Genomic DNA, 21818 nt, shown 5'->3' with positions numbered 1-21818 from the left:
TCTCACTCCCGACATTCTTCCAAAAATGGAAGTAAAACTATAATATAATAAAATGGAAGTAAAACTATAATACTACAATACAGATAAAAAAAAGATTCGATTGGAATGCAAATCATCAGAATTCGTTCGCAGTAAAAATAGTTATTGTCGTTAACTTTATTTCATGTTTTTTTATAAACGTGACCTGATTTGGCTCCCTTAATGAAAGACGTAGTTCTACGTCAAAAAAATATTTATTTGGAAGTGGATCTTTTCTGTTGTCTTACTATGATCGAACATTCTTTTATAGTGTGATAAGCTATTAACCGAAAATAATGTAATAAAAATAATGTATGTAAAACAAAATTCGTATGATATTAGAGCAAAATTAAACATTTTCCAATAAATTCATCTGATGTGCTAAATATACAATATACGTTTCAATGTGAAAGCGTGAACTTTCGTTTATGTATTTTCTCGGGAGCCACATTTTGAATTAAACACATAAACTAATACAAATCTCAGACACCCTGTCAAGTAGCGCAAGGTAACCATAAAACAAGTCACAGTGATTCATTTGTTATAGTTATATGAGTTTTAAATGGAGGAAATACAAACCACACGGAAACATAAGTTGTTTTTGTTGATTAGGGTAAATGATCTTGGTTTATCCAGTCGACAATATGATCATGGTTTGCCCACTTTTTTGAATGCTCTAATTCAGCGCTACTGTGTAAAATAAGGCCTTCGAATGTTTCGAAACATATAAATGAAATTGCCTTTTACATGATTTATAGTAGTTTGATAGTATATTTTTACGAAATCACATGTTTTAAAGGATTATAAAATACACCTTCTATTTGTGTCAATGCGCCCCTCATTCGAACTAACTTTTAATCGATCACCAGATGATTATTTGGCACGTATTCAGACCTTTTCTGGATTACAACACTTATAAATATTGTAAACATCATGCATGCTCACCATTTGTATCGGATTTACATAGCTAAACCATTAAGGTGAAGGTGGAAGCTAGCCACAAATGGCTGCCACAATGGCGCTCATTTCTTTCATCTCCCTCCCTCACCTCTCGCCCGAAAATCAATAATTTTGCGAAACAGTGTGAAGAAAATGATCGTTTTCGCACACTTCCCATCAAGTAATATCAACCAAACTCTAATCGATTACTCAAAAGATATTAAATTTTCATCTGCTTTCGCACCGTATAGTGAAGAACGTCGGAAAACTCGAGCAAGTGCTCTGAAAGTTAAATTTTCGTTTTTCAATCTTCTGCAATGGTTTTGTTTGTATTGGTGGAAGCATCGTTATTTTTTCGACACTGATGCCAAACAACATCATCGAAACAGCTATAAAAACCACTCAATAAAATGTTATTCCGGAGTCATAGCGTCCCATGTCATGAAAATCAATAGAATAAAATTGTGTTGATATCAATACAGTTATTATTTTTACGTTTAATGGGTCTATAATGTAAGTTTTAGCAACTTTAACATTGGGTAAGAAAATTGTATTGCAGAGCTCGGAACACTGCCACGGCTGCCTATGCTTTCAAAAACAGTAAACGGAAAAGTATTAAATTCAATCTAAATGTCTCGGCCAACGAAGAGAAGGGTTAAGGCTTTCCAACGTGAATATGTGAAAACAATACGATCAACGAAGGAAAATATTAAGGAATTATCAACATCGAGTTACTATGCGGAAGAACTTGTTAATACCAAAAGTGCCCCAATTCGCATGTGTTATAAATTTGCTCATGTTACGCTCGCGTATAATCAGAATCATATGCAAATGCACCTTCTATATATATTTATATTTGCAATTGTTCATCGGAACATATCGTTCATACATTTTACTTTAGTATTGAATTGTTATTTGTTTTTTTTTTCAAATGTATTCAAAGACTCGTGTCAATGAAGCGCCACACAGTCTGATAAGTGAATTGATTTATTTACGTGTGCTTTGCACTTCTCTCACAAACACTATTACCTCATTTTTACACGAGGGTTTACCTATACTACTACAATGGCTAGCTTCCACCTTCACCTTACATTAACGCATTTTGATGAACTCAATTCTGATCATGAGTTGTCCAATTCAATAATGTTGTTTTGTCCACATGATTTCTATGGCAACCGCTTGGCGCGCTGCAGTTTGTTTATGTTTGTTTATGGTTTGCTTCGCGCATAGCAGAAGTATGGGTTTTCTGTGTTGATTGTGTTGAGGTGAACACTTCTAAAATGCCCAAGAAAAGGCAATATTCTGAAGAAAGCCTAAATTATGAATGAATCAATATGATGACAGTAAACTCAAGCAATGATAAATGCAACATCTAATTGTGAATTCGAATGTTTTCATTCAAAAATGGAGATTTCTAAAATCGGACAAACCATGATCATTTTTTTGGGCAAACCATGATCAGAGGTGGTCAAACCATGATCATAATTCTTCTTTAAGGAAAATCGTTAAAAAACATAAAAATTTGAATAACTTCAACCCCTTATGGTAGTATTAGCAACTAGAGACTTGGGGCTTTTCAACAAACCCAAACTCGTATTGATTATGTGTGATTTTCATGAAGAAAAACAGGAAGTGGGTTATATCTATTGTACAACCGCAAGGGTAACGTAGGACTATCGTTGATTTAGGGATCATTTGTTTGAAGTTGAATCTAAATCCATTCTGAATGAATGAATAAGTTAATATTTCGGGGACTTCGAAAACGAGAGCGTTACGTTGGAGGCACGAGGTTTTATGCATCCAATATAGGATACGAAAAACCTTGCTCTGAAGAATAATCTTCAGAAACTTTCCTGCTAACTGCACTTGATTGACAAATCACAAACCCAAATGTATTATATGGATATTTTATGGACAGAAAACATTAAAATAAACTTTTTCGCTTGAATGTAATTTCCAATTCCAAGGGGAACTGGCAGATTATTTTCCAGCAACGATTAGATATTTCCACATTTTCCTCGATACTGGAAGCCCACCAGTGGTTAATACTAACTCGATAACCATCTGTTAATAGCACTTGATTGAAACATATTTGGTCACAGTGTTACATGGATAGAAAACTTTAAAATAAACTCTTTCACATGAATGTATTTTTAAATTCCCAGAGGAACTGGCCGATTATTTTCCGGATCTTTCTCGATGCTGAATGGCATCCAAACGGAAAGAATTCCGTGCGTGTATGTGTGTGTGTAGCGGCTGCTTTGATGGTCACCTTCTCTTCTCCTGAAGGATCGGCTTCTCTGTGCTCCCTCACAGTTTCAAACAAACTGCTTGCGTTTCAGGGCAGATCTCAGCACCCTCAGCAACAATGTTGTCTTGTCGATGTCCTCACGAAAAATGAATGCGTCTCACCACCAGTATATCGCTTAAGTATGCTTTTTGTGCGTGATTGAATCGAGAGAAGGCGTGGTTTACGATGGCAATTTGGAAGGCAAACTAGAGGGGAATGAACTCTCTGAGCTCGGAACTTTCGGCGACTGAGCAATAATCGATTGCGGGCGCATACAATATTGGATACGGAAATATCCTACTGATGGGGAAGAATAATCTTCAGAAGCTATCCTGTTAATTGCGATTGATTGAAAAATCACAAAACCAAATGTATTTGGTCACAGTGTTACATGGATAGAAAACATTCAAATAAACTCGTTCACATGAATGTAATTTTAAATTCCCTGAGGAACTGGCAGATTATTTTCAGTAACGATTAGATATTTCCACATTTTCCTCGATACTGGAAGCCCACCAGTGGTTAATGCTAATTCGATAACCCCCTGTTAACAGCACTTGATTGAAAAATATTTGGTCACATTGTTACATGGATAGAAAACATTAAAATAAACTCTTTCACACGAATGTAATTTTAAATTCCCAGAGGAACTGGCAGATAATTTTCCGGATGTTTCTCGATGCTGAATGGCATCCAAACGGAAAGAATTCCGCGCGTGTATGTATGTGTGTGTAGCGGCTGCTTCGAGATCTTCCCGGGGAACCGTTTGTGGCATCACTCTCCTCCTGATGGATTCCCTTCTGGCCTAAGGTGCACAAACAGGCTCTTGGTGACACCGTTCATCCGCGCTTTCATGATAAACGAAGAGCTTCACCACAACAGCGACAACATGCTCCAATGCTCCAACATGCAAAATTGCTGTTCAATTAGAACTGAGTGGATTTCCGAGCGGCGCTCGCTTATATACCGATTGGTGATTTCAATAGCCTGTTTTGAAAGCAATTTCAAGACTATTGAAACAAGTTTTTGGATCAAAAAGTAACAAATATAGAACGCATAGACATTTTATCTTTCGAATGAAGTGTCTATCATACAATTTCGTTCAGTTGTTTAGGAGCTATTAACGCTCAAAATCTCGGTCTCCGGCGTAACGCTTTCGTTTTCGAAACTTTGATTTTACACCCCGGTATAGAAATGAAAGACGTAGTCCTACGTCAAAATCGATTTGCATTTGTAGTTGCGTAAAAACACCCCAAATTGGACAAACCAAGATCATTTACCCTACCAGATTGATAACCGCAATGGATTGGATCTGACATTTTCTTTTCTGAAGTGAGTGCTTCATTGGAACTGTGTATGTCAAGACAATGAATTGCGCTGCGTTTCGAGGGCTTGAAGTCACCTCAACAAGCGTGATTCACGCTAGTTCAAAATTGCACCTATAAATTGTAGAGCGTGAGCTTGTATAGTAAAAACAAACGTCACTTATTATACGCACTAACGGGACAAACGAGGGCGCTCGAAGGCAAGTGCAAGGCAGTGCTTTGGGCACACAAAACAATCATGGTCTAATTATATGCGCTTACGTAGCTCTCTCTCTCTTGCCTGTTCTTTTTATATGTCAACAGCCTTATAACGATCGGAAAAATGAGGCTTGTAAATGCGCAAGTAATTGACATTTGTACTACACACTGGTTTGTGGAACAACGACATCAGTGGATTGTGGGACACCAAGAGTTTTCTAACGCTCAGGGCTGTTTAGAGCGCGATCTTATTCACAATTGACAATGTAAACAGTGGCATAATGATGTATTTTTCTCTGGTTGGTTTTTTTTTCGAACACATGACGAACAATATGAGCCATTGCAAACTATACTCACGTGGGGACGAGTGAAAGTAGTTCTCTCAATCTGAATCAAGTGAAATAAGAAGTGCGCTTATACTCTAATTGCCGCTCTGGCTCTATGCGTAAATGTTCTCCGACGCACTCAGTCACTAGCAAAAGGCCGACAAATTTGAAACAAAATGTGCTTGGAGTCAGCGCGAAAGAATGGCCACGCTCTCGATTGCATTCGATCTTCCGCGCGCCCCCAATCCAACCAATTACACATTACGTAAAAGGCAACTGCGAGGGGTCGCTTTTGACGGAATTACGCTCACTCGAGGGCGCCCCTTTTGAGTGGTTTCTGTTTAACGCTTTCATTTCCAATCACTGTCAGTTATTGTAATTAGTTACCCCATTGCCGATTAGATTCGGATACCGTCTGAAAGGGAATGGACGGCGTGTGCTATTGAGGGATAATTGAAACAATTAGTGATGAGAAAGAGCGCGAGAGAGAGATTCGAATGATGACGAGAATTGAAAGTACATATGCTGAAAGGTTGGTTGGCTCTTCTCGTTTAGAGTAAGATCCATCTCGGCAAGCATTTGCATCGGTGGAGTTGATTGAGATTCTTCTGGAGGTCAATTACGACTGACGTCAGCTTTTGAAGGGCTGTGATTTTGAAAACGCGTTCAAAGGCCCTGAATTAAGTAACACCCTTGCATTTTTTTTTTATCGTGAGAGTAATGCAGCAGGTAATGTGAACAGGTTCCATTCTTGATTATGACTTTAGTTATGAAAGCGACATTTTCAATAATTTTAACCATTTTCTTTCATCCTCTATCAATTCTTTTTATTTCTTATTAAATAAAATCTAGGCACTGAACTGAACAAGTAGGAAAAAAATGAAAGATTTCGAAAGCATACAACTCAAGCATTTCTTAACAGATCGCCAATACGTTTGCATCAATTGATAGCACATTTTTTTACTTACCTATCACAATGAATAACATTCTATTTTTCTTGAGATAAACAATTGAATAATTGTGAAATATCAAACATTATCCGAATGCATTATGAGCCACGTTTTGATTGGTCCTATTTGTGCTCCTTAAATGACATGTAGCGGTAGTAGCATCAGAAGTAGCAGAAGTGGCAGAAGTGACAGAAGCGGTAACGGCGGCAACGGCGACAGCGGGTAACGAGTTTTAATTTTGCTGCACTCGTACGACATGGGCTTGAAAGTCCCAGGATTTAGTTCGAGTTTGATTTTCTTCGAGAGCAATACACTTGATATAGCAAGTTTCCAACATTTCAATTCCCTTTCTGTAGTACGAAACGTCAAAGTCTTCGAAATATGTCTCAGTGCCACTTTGCAGACTGCCTATTGAATTCAGAAGTGTGGTAATGGATCCACGTTTCATCCATTGTCACAAAACGTCGAAAGAATTCCACCCGATTTCGAGAAAATAGGTGACACTGTATCTTCTCCGTTTCCAGTATCATCGGGTGTTCTTCGAGGTAGTCATCTTGGCCCTTACATTTTTCTTCTGTACCTGAACGACGTTAACTTTTGCTTGGAGTGCCACAAACTCTCTTACGCCGATCACTTCAAGTTGTTTTGGCCCGTCAATTGTCTTAATGACGCAGTGTACCTGCAGCAGCAGCTTGACATTTTCGCTGAATGGTGTGATAACAATAGAATGGTTTTGAATCCTGAAAAATGTTCCATTATATCCTTCTCGAGGAAACGTTCATTAGTCGTTTATGAATATAAATTGCGCAGTGTGATTTTAAGTCGTGTAGTAGCAATCAAAGATCTAGGAGTCATAATTGACAGTAAACTCACATTCAAGGATCATATATCTTACGTTACCGCCAAAGCTTCTAGAACTCTCGGATTCATCTTTCGTGTCACGAAACAATTCAAAGACGTTTATTGCATCAAGGCACTCTATTGCGCGTTGGTTCGCTCAATTCTCGAGTATGCATGCATAACATGGTCGCCTTACTATCAAAACGGTATTCAGCGCATCGAAGCGATCCAGCGTAAATTTGTTCGTTTCGCTTTACGTAATCTGCCCTGGAATGATCCCTCAAATCTTCCTCACTACGAGAACCGCTGTAAATTAATTAGACTTGATCTACTGAGCGTACGTAGAGACGTAGCTAAGGCTACTTTTATATCGGATCTGATTCTCACGAATATCGACTGTCCCGACCTTCTTCAATCGATCAATTTCAACATTTGCTATCGAAACCTACGCTACTACACTTTTATTCGTCTCCCTCACTCCCGCACAAATTACGGGCACAACGAGCCCGTAGCGAGTATGTGTCGAGTGCTAAACCGATGTTTTTCATCGTTCGATTTTCACTCAACTCTCAAAAAAATGTTCCTCGTAGTTCTTAGACATTAATAAAATCTTCATTTAGACTTAGATTTAAATTAGATTTAGATATCATTAGGGCACTAATGTAAAGGCCTGTTGATATAATAAATAAAATGAAAATGAAAATGATTACGCTTCAATAACGCTAAACCGACTGTTGAATCATCAACGCGTCGCTGTTTTTGGTCGACGATCAGCAAACGCAGCCCCCATCACGGGGATAGCTTTTTCATGTCTAAAATGTCGTGCAAAATGTATCCCACCCGTTATTTTGAAATGACTACGGCCTCAGCTTACTCGCGGACTTCACTTAACGATCGTTTGAAAGGTGTCAATGCACTTGTTTCACGATTTCTGGATTCATAGCCTCTTTTGGCCTTCCAAAGCGAGGTGCATTTGCGGTGCTTGGATAGCCCATTTTAAATTCACTAAACCACCGATATACTGTTGTTCTCGAAGGAGCAGAAGTGGTAGCTCCCTGCATTGCATTGATTGTTTAGGAGTTTTTCCCATCAAAAACAATGTTTGATCAAAATAGGATATTCCTCTTTTTTCATTTTCTATAGCAAATGCTCCGGTAGTGACATTCAAACAACCGTAGTTTGTGAACAAATAAACGGAATGTCATGAAACTCCACACATAAGCTAGTGACAGATGAACCTCTCGAAATGATTCTTGTTCTTTTTATAGTCGTCATCTGTTGAAGAATCCCGGAACTTTTCAGCCCATGTAGTATTGTATTATTCGGATATCACTTTAGAATACATCGTATTGTAAATAACGTTTGAAAACTCCTTTGTGAGTGGTTTGGTTGCCCTGAAAAGCGCCAATAGAATAATTTTTATTATCACGGTGCCGAAATTTTTGTGCTCACTTTTCCAACGTACTTTTTTGTGTTCCCTCACCTTCATAGAAACAAGTGAACCTTCATTATTTTAGCGATACCAAGATTATATTTTCAAGGCACTCGGTATCGGTGTGTGATGTGGGAAAATGGAGAATAGTTTGCAATCGCATTTCACCGAAAATGCTACTGTTCTCGAGGACTGAAAATACAATTGCTTTTTGTACTCTTCTACTATTTAAGTGATGGAAATATATTACAATATAATTCATTTATTAAAAAAACAAACAGCCATTCAAGCTAGTAGACATTTCACAACGCAACATCGCAATAAGCTAGGGGAAATTTTACAACGCAACATCGCAATAGAATATGTTCGATCTGCAACAATCATACGCTATTCACTGAAGACGGATGGGTAATATCGTGGACATAACCGGAGAAACGTGGGACCTTCTCACTTCTTTCCTCCACTTTTCATTCAACGTAAATATATCTTTGCTGATGATGGACGATGAGCGATGTATACATCTATTACTCTCGATGCAACTATTCTCTATATGGGAATGTAGTTGCGATGCCCATTCTCGCGCCGCTCAGAGAATCATGCTGAGTCGAAGCGTGATACATATATAAGAGAAGGGCGGAAGATACAACATAGAGGCGAATGAACTGCGAAGTATAAAGCCACTCTAAAACAAAGAACGGAAGATATTAGAGGCGAATGAACTGCAAAGTTTAAAGCCTCTTAAAAACAAAGAAAGAAGAAGAACGGAAGATACAACATTCAGTCACACCCCGACCAGCTTGATGTGTTGACGTTGAGGGTTTGTTTGGGAATGTTGTTGCTATGTCCATTTTGGCGCCGCTCGAACTCTCAACACTCATCTAGCAGGTCGGGGTTTGACTGAATGTCGTAGAAGTAGTGTTGAATTATAGGACTTTAAACTTTTCAGTTCACTCGCCTCTAGGATGTTGTATATTTCGCCCTTTTCTCCTATATACATCGCGTTTCGATTCGTCATGATTGTCTGAGCGAGGCGAAAGTGGCCGTAGCACCTACATACGTGGGGATCTTTTCTCTTAATTTGTGTATTCGGAATCGAGATCCATCCATTAATTGAAGAGATGTTAACGTTCAAAATCATTCACTTTTCATACCCGAAACTTTGAAATAGGCCCCTATATTGAAAGGTTAGACGTAGTCCCACGTCGGAATCTCAAGAAAAAGATAAAACGTCCTTTTAAGGTGAAGGTGAAAGGAAGCCATAGATTCTCATTTCTTTCATCTCCCTCCCTTACCCTCGCTCGGAAATCAATGATTTTGCGAAGAAAATGATCGTTTTCACACACTTCCCATCAAGTAATATCAACCAAACTCTAATCGATTATTCACAAGATATTAAATTTTCATCTGCTGTCGCAATGTGTAGTGGAAAACGTCGGAAACTCTGAAAGTTAAATTTTCATTTTTCAATTTTCCGCAATGGTTTTTTTTGTATTGGTGAAAGCATCGTTATTTTTTCGACACTGATGCCAGACAACATAATCGAAACAGCTATAAAAACCACTCAATAAAATGTTATTCCTGAGTCATAGCGTTTCATGTCATGAAAATCTATGGAACGGCCAAATCTATAAAACGGCCAACGGAGAGAAAGGTTAAAGTTCTACAACATGGATATGCGAAAAAAATACGATCAACGAAGGATAATATTAAGGAATTATCAAGGAACTATAAGGAATTATCGAGTTACTGTGCGGAAGAACTGTTAAAACCAAAAAATCCCCAATTCGCATGTGTTATAAATTTGCACATGATTGAATAATCTTGCAGCTATAAGTTTCCCATTTTCAACGTAAATAATTTCTAATTTCACTGTCAGAACAATTAGAATGGGCAGAAATTGCCACTGTACTTCTGAGTAAAGAGATGTTGTAAGAAACCATCGTGATGAGGGTGAAACATATAAAACCATCGCTAAAATATTAGGACGATCTGAAAATTTCATCGCCAATGCCTTGAAGCCAGCAAAAGTGACGGAAATGCGTCGCAACCACACCAAGAACAGATCATCGTATATGTAGTTCTGGCGAATGTTGATTCGTTTGCATCGTCTTGAACAATTTGCTCCAACATTGACAACATCGTAAGTACTAGAACAGTTCGTCGACGTTTGGAAGAAGCAAAACTACCCGGTCGAATCGCTAGGAAAAGTTCCGTTATTGAGAAAGATTAATTTGCAGATAAGAAAGCAATTTGCTTCAAGATATCGTACCTGGCAAGAAGCAGAAGGTACGAAAAAATTGTGGAATATTTTATGGAGCGACGAAACTTAGAGAAATTAATTTGGTTCGGATTCCCAACGTTTCACGAAGAAAACTGTGAAACATGTTGTTGGTTTTGGGTTGTTTCTCTTGGTATGGTGTGGGTCCCATATTACGAATTATGAACACAATGAATGTTGAATTTTTTCGATTTTAAGGCAATATTGGAGGTAATGCTTCCTTACGCTGAGGAAAATATGCATCTCGAATAGCTTTTCCAGCAACAACCTCAAATATACATCGAAGCTGCTAAAATCGTGGTGTGATACAAATAAAATTTTAGTTCTTCCTTGGCCAAGCCAGTCTCCAGTTCTAAATCCGATAGAAAACCTTTGGAATGAGCTTAAAAAATGATTATCAGGGCAGTTTTTCTCCAGCAAGAATAAACATTCGGAGAAAGTGCATGGTATTCAATACAATTGAAAACATGTCAGGTATTGGTAGACTCTACGTCAAGAAGAGTGCAATGAAGTGCTTTAGAATAATAGTGGTTATACAGGATGCTAAATTAGTGGTTTTACTGTATACTAAATTGGAAATCAAAAATATTTTGTCGTAGTAGAGTCACTCTACGAAAAATTAAGAGATTTTAAATGCATATTACGCATAATCGTTCTTAAGATATGTGTTATAATACATACCATTAGAAGGCAAATTTATCCAGCATTTTTTTCCCATGAGACCTCAACAGTGGAAATAGTAAAACAAGTGAACAATTTAACGAATAAAAGAAGTATGTTTTGCGAGCGCGAATGCAAAGGTAAATCATGTATTATGCATTCTTTCTTTCAATTTGGTTCCCGTGAATGTTGTATGCAACACAAAATTGTGTTCAATAATTTGTTCTGTCAAATAAATTCCAGCCAATGTGTAGAAATGAGGGTTATGTAGATGGTGGAGTGGGTTAGTAAGACGGCTGCAATTCCATAGAAAATCAATATTTTAGCTTTACCAAGGTGATATCGTCATGGCCCACAATGCCAGTGTGTGTGACGTGAAATATAGTCTGCAAACAAACATTATTTAACCGAAAAAGCTACTACTCCCGATGACTTAGAATAAGACAATGGAAAGACATTACAACACCAAAGCTATACATTAAAAATTAGGCAGCTCTATGATTTCATGTATATTTTGCCTCAAAATATCACGAAATCGTAAATCTTTTCAACATTGCTTTGTTTCTCCCCGTTAACATCACATTCAATATAATCAACGACGACATTTTTTTCCTACCGATGCTCATATAATTTTGTCATCCCACCCTGTTATGTGTCACACTGATATTCATGAATCATTTTCAGTTAGACAGTTGAACCTCCTGCCAAAAGCTTATTTGGTTTTTTGTACATTATAACCCGTTTGATGGATATGAGTACATGAGGCCCACCATTTAGAGTTTCGAAAAAGTTTCTAGACTTCTTAACAATGAACAGAATTACATTGCAATTTTTTTTCGAATAATCATAGTCCTACGTCAAACTTACTTCCGTGCCTATAGGCTCAGACTCTTCTACTTTTTTTTAACTCGATTATATACAGGACTCGATAATATACAGTGAAAAGAAATCGGAGACTAAGTGAAGAATTAGTCAAAAGTGTTGAAAGTCACTATAACATAGAATAAAAAATGGAGAATGTAGATTATCGAATCCGTCCTGTAATCCGTCGCTTTAAGATCTGAATTGGAACAACTTACGAACTGACAGTAGAGGCGTTGATACTGAGCCATTTTCTGCTGTTGATAGGTGTTTTTTGCGGCTACCAAGGTAGGTATAAAATCTCAAAGAATTCATCAGTGATGCCAGTAATTACAACAAATATACTGACGAAATATGGGAATTTGGAACAATTGAATCGAAATTAGAAGTATGTAATCCAAGGTAAAACCACTTCATCGTTACACAATAAATTTCCATGCGAACAACCGATAGTTACGATACAAAGGTAGCCAACCACACTAGATTTGTTGTGATTAAGTATAATTTAGCAATGCCATAACTCTGAGTCACGTTTTCGGGTGCATCTTCTCTTTGCTTTGACTCCCAAGCCGTAACAGACTCGTACATGCAGCACACCCCCAATTCTGTCCGAATTTGAACAAAACAAACCCCGAAACTGGTCCACTGATTTACTTATACTCATGGTATGCCGCAAGATGCAAGAAGATTCAATGCGGTAATGCGATTGGGACCGAGGAAAACATAAACAAATAATACCCACCGGGTTGCACCCGCAGATGATTGCATTGTTTATATCGATAATTTTGCTAATTAGATAAATTATGCCAAATGCCAATCACACTGAAACTATGACCACCGCCCAGAAACTTCACGGGTCGATGAACAAAGCTGGAGAGTACATATGCCGAAATGAAGATGATGTGGAATCACTGCGTTCAAGCACGTAGAGAACATATACTGAAAAGGTTCAAAAGCCATTCTGTGTTATTGAGGCGCCCCAGTGGCCTAATGGAGAAGGCATCGGCCTCCTAAGCCGAGGATTGTGGGTTCGAGTCCCACCTGGGGTAAATTATCTTTTACCTTGTACTCTTTTTTCAATAGAGGTAGACTATCTTTATGCAGATAAAAACTATTAAAAACATTCTTAGTTTTAAACTTTATTCACAAAAAGGTTTGAATTTGAAGCATACAAAAGTGACGAAACGTGCTGTTCAAATTAACTAAAGACTCTGGTGTCAACGTCAACTCGTCAGGTAGTGCCCCACGAGCAATCTTAATCAACGAGGCGGCACATGAAACCTAATACACCTTTTCCCTTCAGTTAATTGATTAGAAATTCATGTTTTGTTTTCTCTCCGCTTCTCTTTCAGCCGATTGTTATCGCAAGATCCCGACTCGTCAAGTATTTCGAATTGAGCGAACTTCCCGAGGAACTTGGAGGCACCATTTCCTACAACCACGATCAATGGATTCAGAGCCGACTGGTAAGTGAGATATATCGAATTTCACTCGCAAACTGGTTTGACATGTCAAACGTCAAATAAAACTTTAATGAATTGCAATGAATTGCACTGAAACAAAACTCGTGCGCTTGTAAACGATCGAATTTGGTCACAAAGGTAGTTGCCTGTACAATGCATAGTCTCTAATCGTATTTTCTAATCGTATTTTTTTTACGCTAAACATCGTCAAAATGGATATACAAAAGGTTTCCACTAAAATTTCATGCAATTTTATCAATTGGTTTTTCGCATGCGAAAAAAAGACGGGTGGGTAATGTCGGGGACATAACCGGAGTGACGTAGGACTATACAAAGGGGACAGCTTTTGTTAAATATATATTTTAAATATATTGTTTTATTTTCTTCTCCTACGTGAATACCTACCTATCTACCTGAAAAATGGATTAGTTTACTGTTTACTCTTTATGAACATGTTGATGGTTCTGAAAAGAACCTTTGGTGTTGTGTTTTTGTTATCACTCGATATTCCTATCTTGTTCGGTTAAACCTTCCTGTTTAGCTATTGCGTTTGTCACTCGCCACAGCTTTCACAGTTGGAAAATTTCTTCCCATCCAGCTTGTGACATGTTGTTCAGCAAATTACATTTAACGTGCCGGAGAAACACTTTGCCACTCACTGAAACTAATTGTTTCCTTGATGAGCGCTGAAACGAAGCTGCTCTGTTCTTGATGCGGGTTTTCTGATTGTCGTGAGCAGCCAATCCGTTCGGCGGACCCTTGCGGAGCAATCAGTGAATGCGACCAACAGGGAACTGGAGACCTGTACGGTTCGAGTGAGACTTTGCCTTTCCCTTAACTTGTCTTCCTTTGTTACGTCCACGATGCCGATGCCGTACAACCACACGGGTTTACGGTTTGAAAGAAAATAAGATATTTTTTTGGGGTCCGCGTGTTTTATACTCTAGCGGTACACACTCACAGGATAGAGACAAATCGGCAGACTAAGCCAGAGGGGCGAGTCCAACGAGACGAACGAATGAGCGTTAAAAGGGAGCGATGGCAAAAAATACATTCATTACGATTTGTTCGCTCGTAGGATTCACATGCAGGCTAAAAAGGGTCCTTTTCAGTATCAGAAAATTATCTTCAATCTAAAGAGTTTATTGTTTTGTTATCACTCGATATCCCCATCTTGTTCGGCTAAACCTTTCTGTTTAGCGATTGCATTTGCCACTCGCCACAGCTTTCACAGTTGGAAAATTTCTTCCCATCCAGCTTGTGACATATTTTACAGTAAATTACATTCAATGGCACGTCGCATTACCACCACTCAGTGTCGGATTGGAGGTAATTTTAACCTGTAATTGAACATTTGTGATGACAGTGGTACAGTGTCGACTTTCAATTTGGGTCATAATTTGGACCCCGAACTCTATGTTTACAAAAATGTCCAACTAAATATGTCGCATTACAGGTCTGTCCAATTAGCTAAATATCAAGATAAGTGTAAATTACTGTACTTTCAATCTAGAAGCAATTTAAGAATTTGTGAAAATCAATAAGCTCAGAACAACTGCCAAATTCACATACTCATCATATCCTGGCAAACAAATTATGAAAAAATCAATTTGTGTTTTATTATTATTTTGGATATTGTTTTAGAAAGCCTTGAACTGTATTTCCTAAACTCTTTTTTGGAAGGTTTAATGGCCCTGAAAAGCGCCTTGTTTTATGGAATGGTTCCAATTCAGAAAACTTAGTACTCGTGGTTTAGAAAAAAACCATTTCGAACGCCCTCGATGCCGCCTTGTTCTGGATTTGCCACCAAAGCAGTTTGTATAAAGAACAAACTTTTTTCTTCTGCTACCTGATGCCGTTTTGCGATTGCGTTTGCCACTCGCCACTCGTTGTTGTCTTGATGTGTTCTGTTCTGAATGCGGTTTTTCTTATCGTCGCGAGCAGCTTTGCCAGCTAACTCGATCACTTCGGCGGCCGAAACTATATAACGCCGGCTAAGTGGACTGGTGCACTGGTACTAACGCGCTCGGCCTAGCTACCCTTGCGGGGAACTTCAGATCAACACGGTTCGAGCGGGATCTTGCCTTTCCCTTCACTTTTCCTCCTTTGCCATGTCCAACCATGGCTGCTTGTGTTGGTTTGTTGATCTGATGTGATGCGAAACGATGTGGTGTACGGTGAATCGATGAGAATGATCGTTACGGCAGCGGAGCGGGGATTTTTAAGCTCGGTTGGCTCGAGAATTACGCATGTGTGAGACTGCGACCAATGTTTCGTTCATTTTTTGACGTAGGACTACGTCTTTCATTTCTATACCGGGGTGTAAAATCAAAGTTTCGAAAACGAAAGCGTTACGACGGAGACCGAGATTTTGAACATTAATAGCTCCTAAACAACTGAACGAAATGGTATGATAAACACTTCATTCGAAAGATAAAATGTCTACGCGTTATATACTTGTTACTTTTTCATCCAAAAACTTGTTTCAATAGCCTTAAAATTGCTTTCAAAACAGGCTATTGAAATCACCAATCGGTATATAAGCGAGCGCCACTCGGAAATCCACTCAGTTCTAATTGAACAGCGATTGGAGTATGTTGTCGCTGTTGTGGTGAAGCTCTTCGTTTATCATGAAAGCGCGGATGAACGGTGTCACCAAGAGCCTGTTTGTGCACCCTAGGCCAGAAGGGAATCCATCAGGAGGAGAGTGATGCCACAAACGGTTCCCCGGGAAGACATCGCTACACACACATACACGCGCGGAATTCGTTCCGTTTGGATGCCATTCAGCATCGAGAAAGTTCCAGAAAGATCTAATCATTTCTGGAAAATAATCTGCCAGTTCCTCTGGGAATTTAAAAATACATTCATGTGAAAGAGTTTATTTTAATGTTTTCTAACCATATAACACAGCGATCAAATACATTTGATTATGTAATTTTTCAACCAAGTGTAATTAGCAGGAAAGCTTCTGAAGATTATTCTTCCCCATCAGTAGGATATTTCCGTATCCAATATTGTATGCGTACGCAATCGATTGTTGCTCAGTCGCCGAAAGTTTCGAGCTCAGAGAGTTCATTCCCCTCTAGTTTGCCTTCCAAATTGCCATCGTAAACCACACCTTCTCTCGATTCAATCACACACAAAAAGCATACTTAAGCGATATTCTGGTGGTGAGACACATTCATTTTTCGTGCGGACATCGACAAGACAACATCGTTGCCTAACGTGCTGGAGGAGGTGGACGGCGAAGGATCGACACATACACGCGCCATTGGATGCCATTCAGCATCGAGAAAGTTCCGGAAAGATCTAATCATTGCTGGAAAATAATCTGCCAGTTCCTCTGGGAATTTAAAAATACATTCATGTGAAAGAGTTTATTTGAATGTTTTCTATCCATTTAACACTGTGACCAAATATGTTTCAATCAAGTGCTATTAACAGGTGGTTATCGAATTATCATTAACCACTGGTGGGCTTCCAGTATCGAGGAAAATGTGGAAATATCTAATCGTTGCTGGAAAATAATCTGCCAGTTCCCCTTGGAATTGAAGATTACATTCAAGCGAAAGAGTTTATTTTAATGTTTTCTATCCATAAAATATCCATATAATACATTTGGGTTTGTGATTTGTCAATCAAGTACAGTTAGCAGGAAAGCTTCTGAAGATAATTCTTCAGAACAAGGTTTATCGTATCCTATATTGGATGCATAAAACCTTGTGCCTCCAACGTAACGCTCTCGTTTTCGAAGTCCCCCAAATATTCATTTATTCATTTATTCAGAATGGATTTAGATTCAACTTCAAACAAATGATCTCTAAATCAACGATAGTCCTACGTCACCCTTGCGGTTATATCATAGATATAACCCACTTCCTGTTTTTCTTTTTCCTTTCCGATCGTGCTTCATTCTATTTCGCTGCTGCTCTAGTTGCCCGTTTTGGTCGGTACGATTTGAGGAGCACAAAATGGACCAACTAAAAATGGGCACATAGTGCATTTGGACAATGCTTGATATTTCACAATTATTCAATTATTTATCTCAAGAAAAGTGAAATGTTATTCGTAATGATAGATGCGTAGATATATTTCCTATCAATTGATGCAAAAACCTTTGCGATCTATTGAGAAATGCTCGAGTTATAAGCGTTCCAAATCTTGCATTTTTTCCTACTTGTTCAGTGCCTAGATTTCCATTTCACCCCCTATATCTTCCGGTTAGACATAGTCCTACGTCAATAATTTAAATTTTTCAAACATCTTGAATTATATTCGAATGCTCTTCACATCTTTCGACAAAAAAACTTCAAACTGAATATGACGTCTATTATTGATCTATAACTGCTTTTTAACTTTTAATTACATTTTACATTATGAAATGTAATTGTCTTAGCACTGATTGCCGCAGTACTTATTTTATCCGATTGCGGCACCTTCTTCAATCACTTTTACCGAACGTGAATTATTTTCGAACGACTCGAAACACCTCTACAAAATCCCGAGAAAACTTCTTTCGCGATTATAAAATGCACAACACCTTCCGTTCGATTTGGTAATTCCATTTGTTTTTCTCGTCTCTATTTGTATACTGGTTTTCTCTTGTGTTCTATTTACAATTCGTTGTTTTGTTGTGTCTGGTGGTTTTGTGTATAGTAAACAATGCGTATTTGTTGTCAGTTCTTGGATTCGCACAGAGTGTGCGGCGTGTAAAAACTGGTAAGTAATTCATTTCAAGTGTGTCTTATATTCTAGGTGTATGCTGAGTGTATCGTGTAGTGAGTATTCACATTTTTATTTAAATTTCATTTCAGGGTTCTGGTAAGTATTGAACAGTAATGCTTTCTAGACATATCATTGCTCAACGCATATCATCTTCTCTTGATGATAATTTCGAGTTTCGTTTGAGGAGAGCCACAAATTTCGGATGAGTTTGAAGATCATTTGTCTTCGGTTTCCTGATTCTTACGTACTTTTCCGTGGATTTGGAGAAACTCAACAGAACAGTCAACTCGGATAACAACAATTACCTTCTGTCATACTATATACTCTCAACGTGATTCAGTGAATATTTTACATATAGAGTACATGGCAGAATTTTTCGTTTGTCTAGGTTTTTTTTCATCTCCAACCTTTATTGAATATGCTGTTTTCGACAATTTTTGTTAGGAAACAGTCAGAGGAGGGTTATGTCCAAGACACGACCGCATAGTTGACGTTGGATTCCGTTATGCCAACTGTTATTTTTGATATGTTTGAAGAGTTCCATCGTTAAACGATAATGTAACAATATCTCTCAATGCCTATGTTTTTTGTACAGACATTATAAGCTACGTATTCTCTCGGCTTGGCCCCCGAAGCGATGGAGATAGACAAAAAATATTTTAGGGTCGCCCTACCAATGTACAATAGCAGGGCGACCCTACATTGTACATTTCCCAAACATTTCCATGATTTCGATGTTAATGGAGAGCACCACTGACTGGTAAACAGCCTATTGTGTTCCAACTGGCGTTGTCAAACTGAATGTAAATGATGTTGGATTGTCCAATTTTGGGTGTTTTCACGCAACTATTAAATGTGAATCGATTTATCTTCTTGAAAATCACGTGTAATCAAGACGTTTGGGTTTTTTTAAAAGCCCTAGGTTTCTAGTTGTTAATAATACCATAAGGCGTTCAAACTGTTCAATTTTTTACGTTTTTGAACGAAATTATGATCATGGTTTGTCCATCTCTTATCATGGTTTGTCCGGTTTAAGAAATCTCCATTTTTGAATGAAAAAAAAATACATTTTTAAAGTACGAGATCTGTTCAAAAAGTATCGCGACTTTCGAATTCACGCGGGTTACGTATATTCGATTCTAGATTTTTTGTGGCATTATGTTGGTACTCATGTCTCTCACTTATGCTGACAAGTACTATTTTGAATGTTCAGTTAATTTTTGACAACTGCTTTTCTTACACGTGTTTTGTTTCATCTTCGATTTTTGTCTTTTGCAAAAATGGATCAAAGAATCTGTATCAAATTTTGTAGGAAAAACAAAATTGACTCTCCTATACTCGCGTGGAAAATCGTAACTCGTATACTCACAGACTGTGTGTGTCTCTGTGATATTGCTATTGTGTATTTTTAGGCGTTATTGGTATTTATTTAAAGAAAAAGATATAGTTGAATGAAAAAAATATTTTTTTCTCCAGAAAATATTTTTTTCTTTGACTTAATTCAGTTTCAACAGTTACCTAATTCAGCCACCTCATTTACTCTCGGTCTGTCAGACCTATGCGCGAGTATAGGAAGGTTAAATGCGCGAACATTTTCCGAATGTTGATTGTGACATCTGGTGAACCTACCTTGGAGCGAAACAACGTTTATCGAAGTTCGAAAAAATGATCTCGGAGGATCGAAAAGATGTAAACGACGCAAAGCGTGCCGGAAGCTCGAGCACGTCAACAACTGAAATCGAATATAAGTAATCCGTGGGTATACAAAAATCATGATACTTTTAGAACAGCTCTTGTAGATAGAGTGGTCCACTCTATCTCATTCCATTAAGCATTTCAATAGCCATAGCTGATCTTGCTTCAGCACTATGAAGGGATTTCTCTAGAGATAATCAATAGGCAAAACTTGAAGATGAACCGAAACACGTATAAGAAAAGCAGTTGTCAAAAATAAACCGAACATTCAAAAAAGCCGTACTTGTCAGCATAAGTGAGAGACATGAGTACCAACATAATGCCATAAAAAAAAATCTAGAATCGAATATACGTAACCTGCGTAAATTCGAAAGTCGCGATACTTTTTGAACATATCTCGTAGATGTTGCATTCCTCATAGCTTGAGTTTCCTGTCATCATATTTATCCATTAATAATTAAGACTTTCTTCAGAATATTGCCTTCTCTTGAGCATTTGAAAGGTAAACAGCACTCGACACGGCTAAACTTTATTTCTGCTATGCGCGAAGGACACCATAAACAAACTACAGCGCGCAAAGCGGATGCTTAATAATCATGTGGATAAACCAACATCAGCGAGTCGGACAAACCATGATCAGAATTGAGGTCATCGAGATCCGTTAATTACATGATTTAGATATGTAAATCTGATACAAATGATATTCAAGCATGATGTTTACAATATGTGGTGGCAATGGATGTACATACATATATGGAAAAAAATTCATCATCGAATTTCAAAAACCGACCATGTACATTTTGTTTATTGGCCCAAAAAAATTATCTGTGCAAAGTTTCAGCTCTATCGGACATGACTTAGGGGTGCCTCAAAGCGCTCAAAGTTTTGATTTTTTGATCCTCGAAAATCATCCAAGGTAAAGGAAATTTGGAAAATCGATTTTTTTTTTCGATGTCGACCTTTTGGGACTTCTCAAAACTTTGAGCGCTTTGAGGCACCTCTTAATCATGTCCGATTGAGCTGAAACTTTGCACAGCTCGTTTTTTTGGACCAATAAACAAAATGTACATGGTCGGTGTTTGAAATTTGATATGACCATTTTCGCTGCCACCCTAGTGTAAGTGTTATAATCCAGAAAAGGTCTGAAGACGAACCAAATAATCATCTGGTGGTTAATTAAAAATTAACTCAAATGAGGACGTATTGAAACCAACAGAAGGTGGATTTTGTAAACCTTTAAAACATGTGAATCCATAAAATATCCTATAAAACTATTGTGAATCATGAAAAAGAAAATTTTATCTTTATTTTTTGAAAAATTTGTATACCTGATTTGACACACGTGCGCTGAATTAGAGTAGTCAAAAAAGTGAACAATCCATGGTCATATTTTCGACTGGACAAATCAACATCATTTATCTTAACAAATCGTCATATTTTTCCAAAAACATTCCTTTTCAAATATTCCTGTGTTTAAAGATAGGCGATTGGGTATGATAATAAACTAAAAAGTATTTCAGCGGCTCAATGGTCTAGGAGTATGATTCTCGCTTTGGGTGCGAGAGGTCCCGGGTTCAAATCCCGGTTGAGCCCGGTGTTTTTATCATCATATTTTTGTTTTTTTTATTTAAATGCTAGTAACCACAACGACGGATAGTGCTTCCGTGGCCGAGTGGTTAGCGTCCAGCATTACCATGCCAGGTGTTCGGGTTCGGTTCCGTTCTGGTCGGGGGATTTTTCGTCAAGAATTTTCCTCCAACTTGCACACTGTAGTCACGCGTATTCTCTAGAGCTTGCCACTCCAGAATACATTCC

At 38.0% G+C, this 21818-nt stretch overlaps 1 protein-coding gene and 1 non-coding gene across 3 annotated transcripts in view; both read left to right on the top strand.

Annotated features, from left to right (window-relative positions):
* LOC129768510 (SEC14 domain and spectrin repeat-containing protein 1-B) overlaps nucleotides 1–21818 on the top strand; it is a 141330-nt gene that overhangs the window by 64383 nt on the left and 55129 nt on the right. For both annotated transcript variants that reach the window (XM_055770216.1, XM_055770218.1), the window contains exon 4: nucleotides 13470–13583. In XM_055770216.1, coding sequence (XP_055626191.1) covers nucleotides 13470–13583 — 114 coding nt within the window. The remainder of the gene's footprint in view (nucleotides 1–13469; nucleotides 13584–21818) is intronic.
* On the top strand, nucleotides 13094–13166 carry Trnar-ccu (transfer RNA arginine (anticodon CCU)). The gene has a single exon. It is a non-coding gene; the product is annotated as a tRNA-Arg (tRNA).

Source organism: Toxorhynchites rutilus, chromosome 2 (assembly GCF_029784135.1).
Source record: "Toxorhynchites rutilus septentrionalis strain SRP chromosome 2, ASM2978413v1, whole genome shotgun sequence".
Lineage (NCBI taxonomy): Eukaryota > Metazoa > Arthropoda > Insecta > Diptera > Culicidae > Toxorhynchites > Toxorhynchites rutilus.
This window is presented reverse-complemented; position numbering and strand designations above follow the sequence as displayed.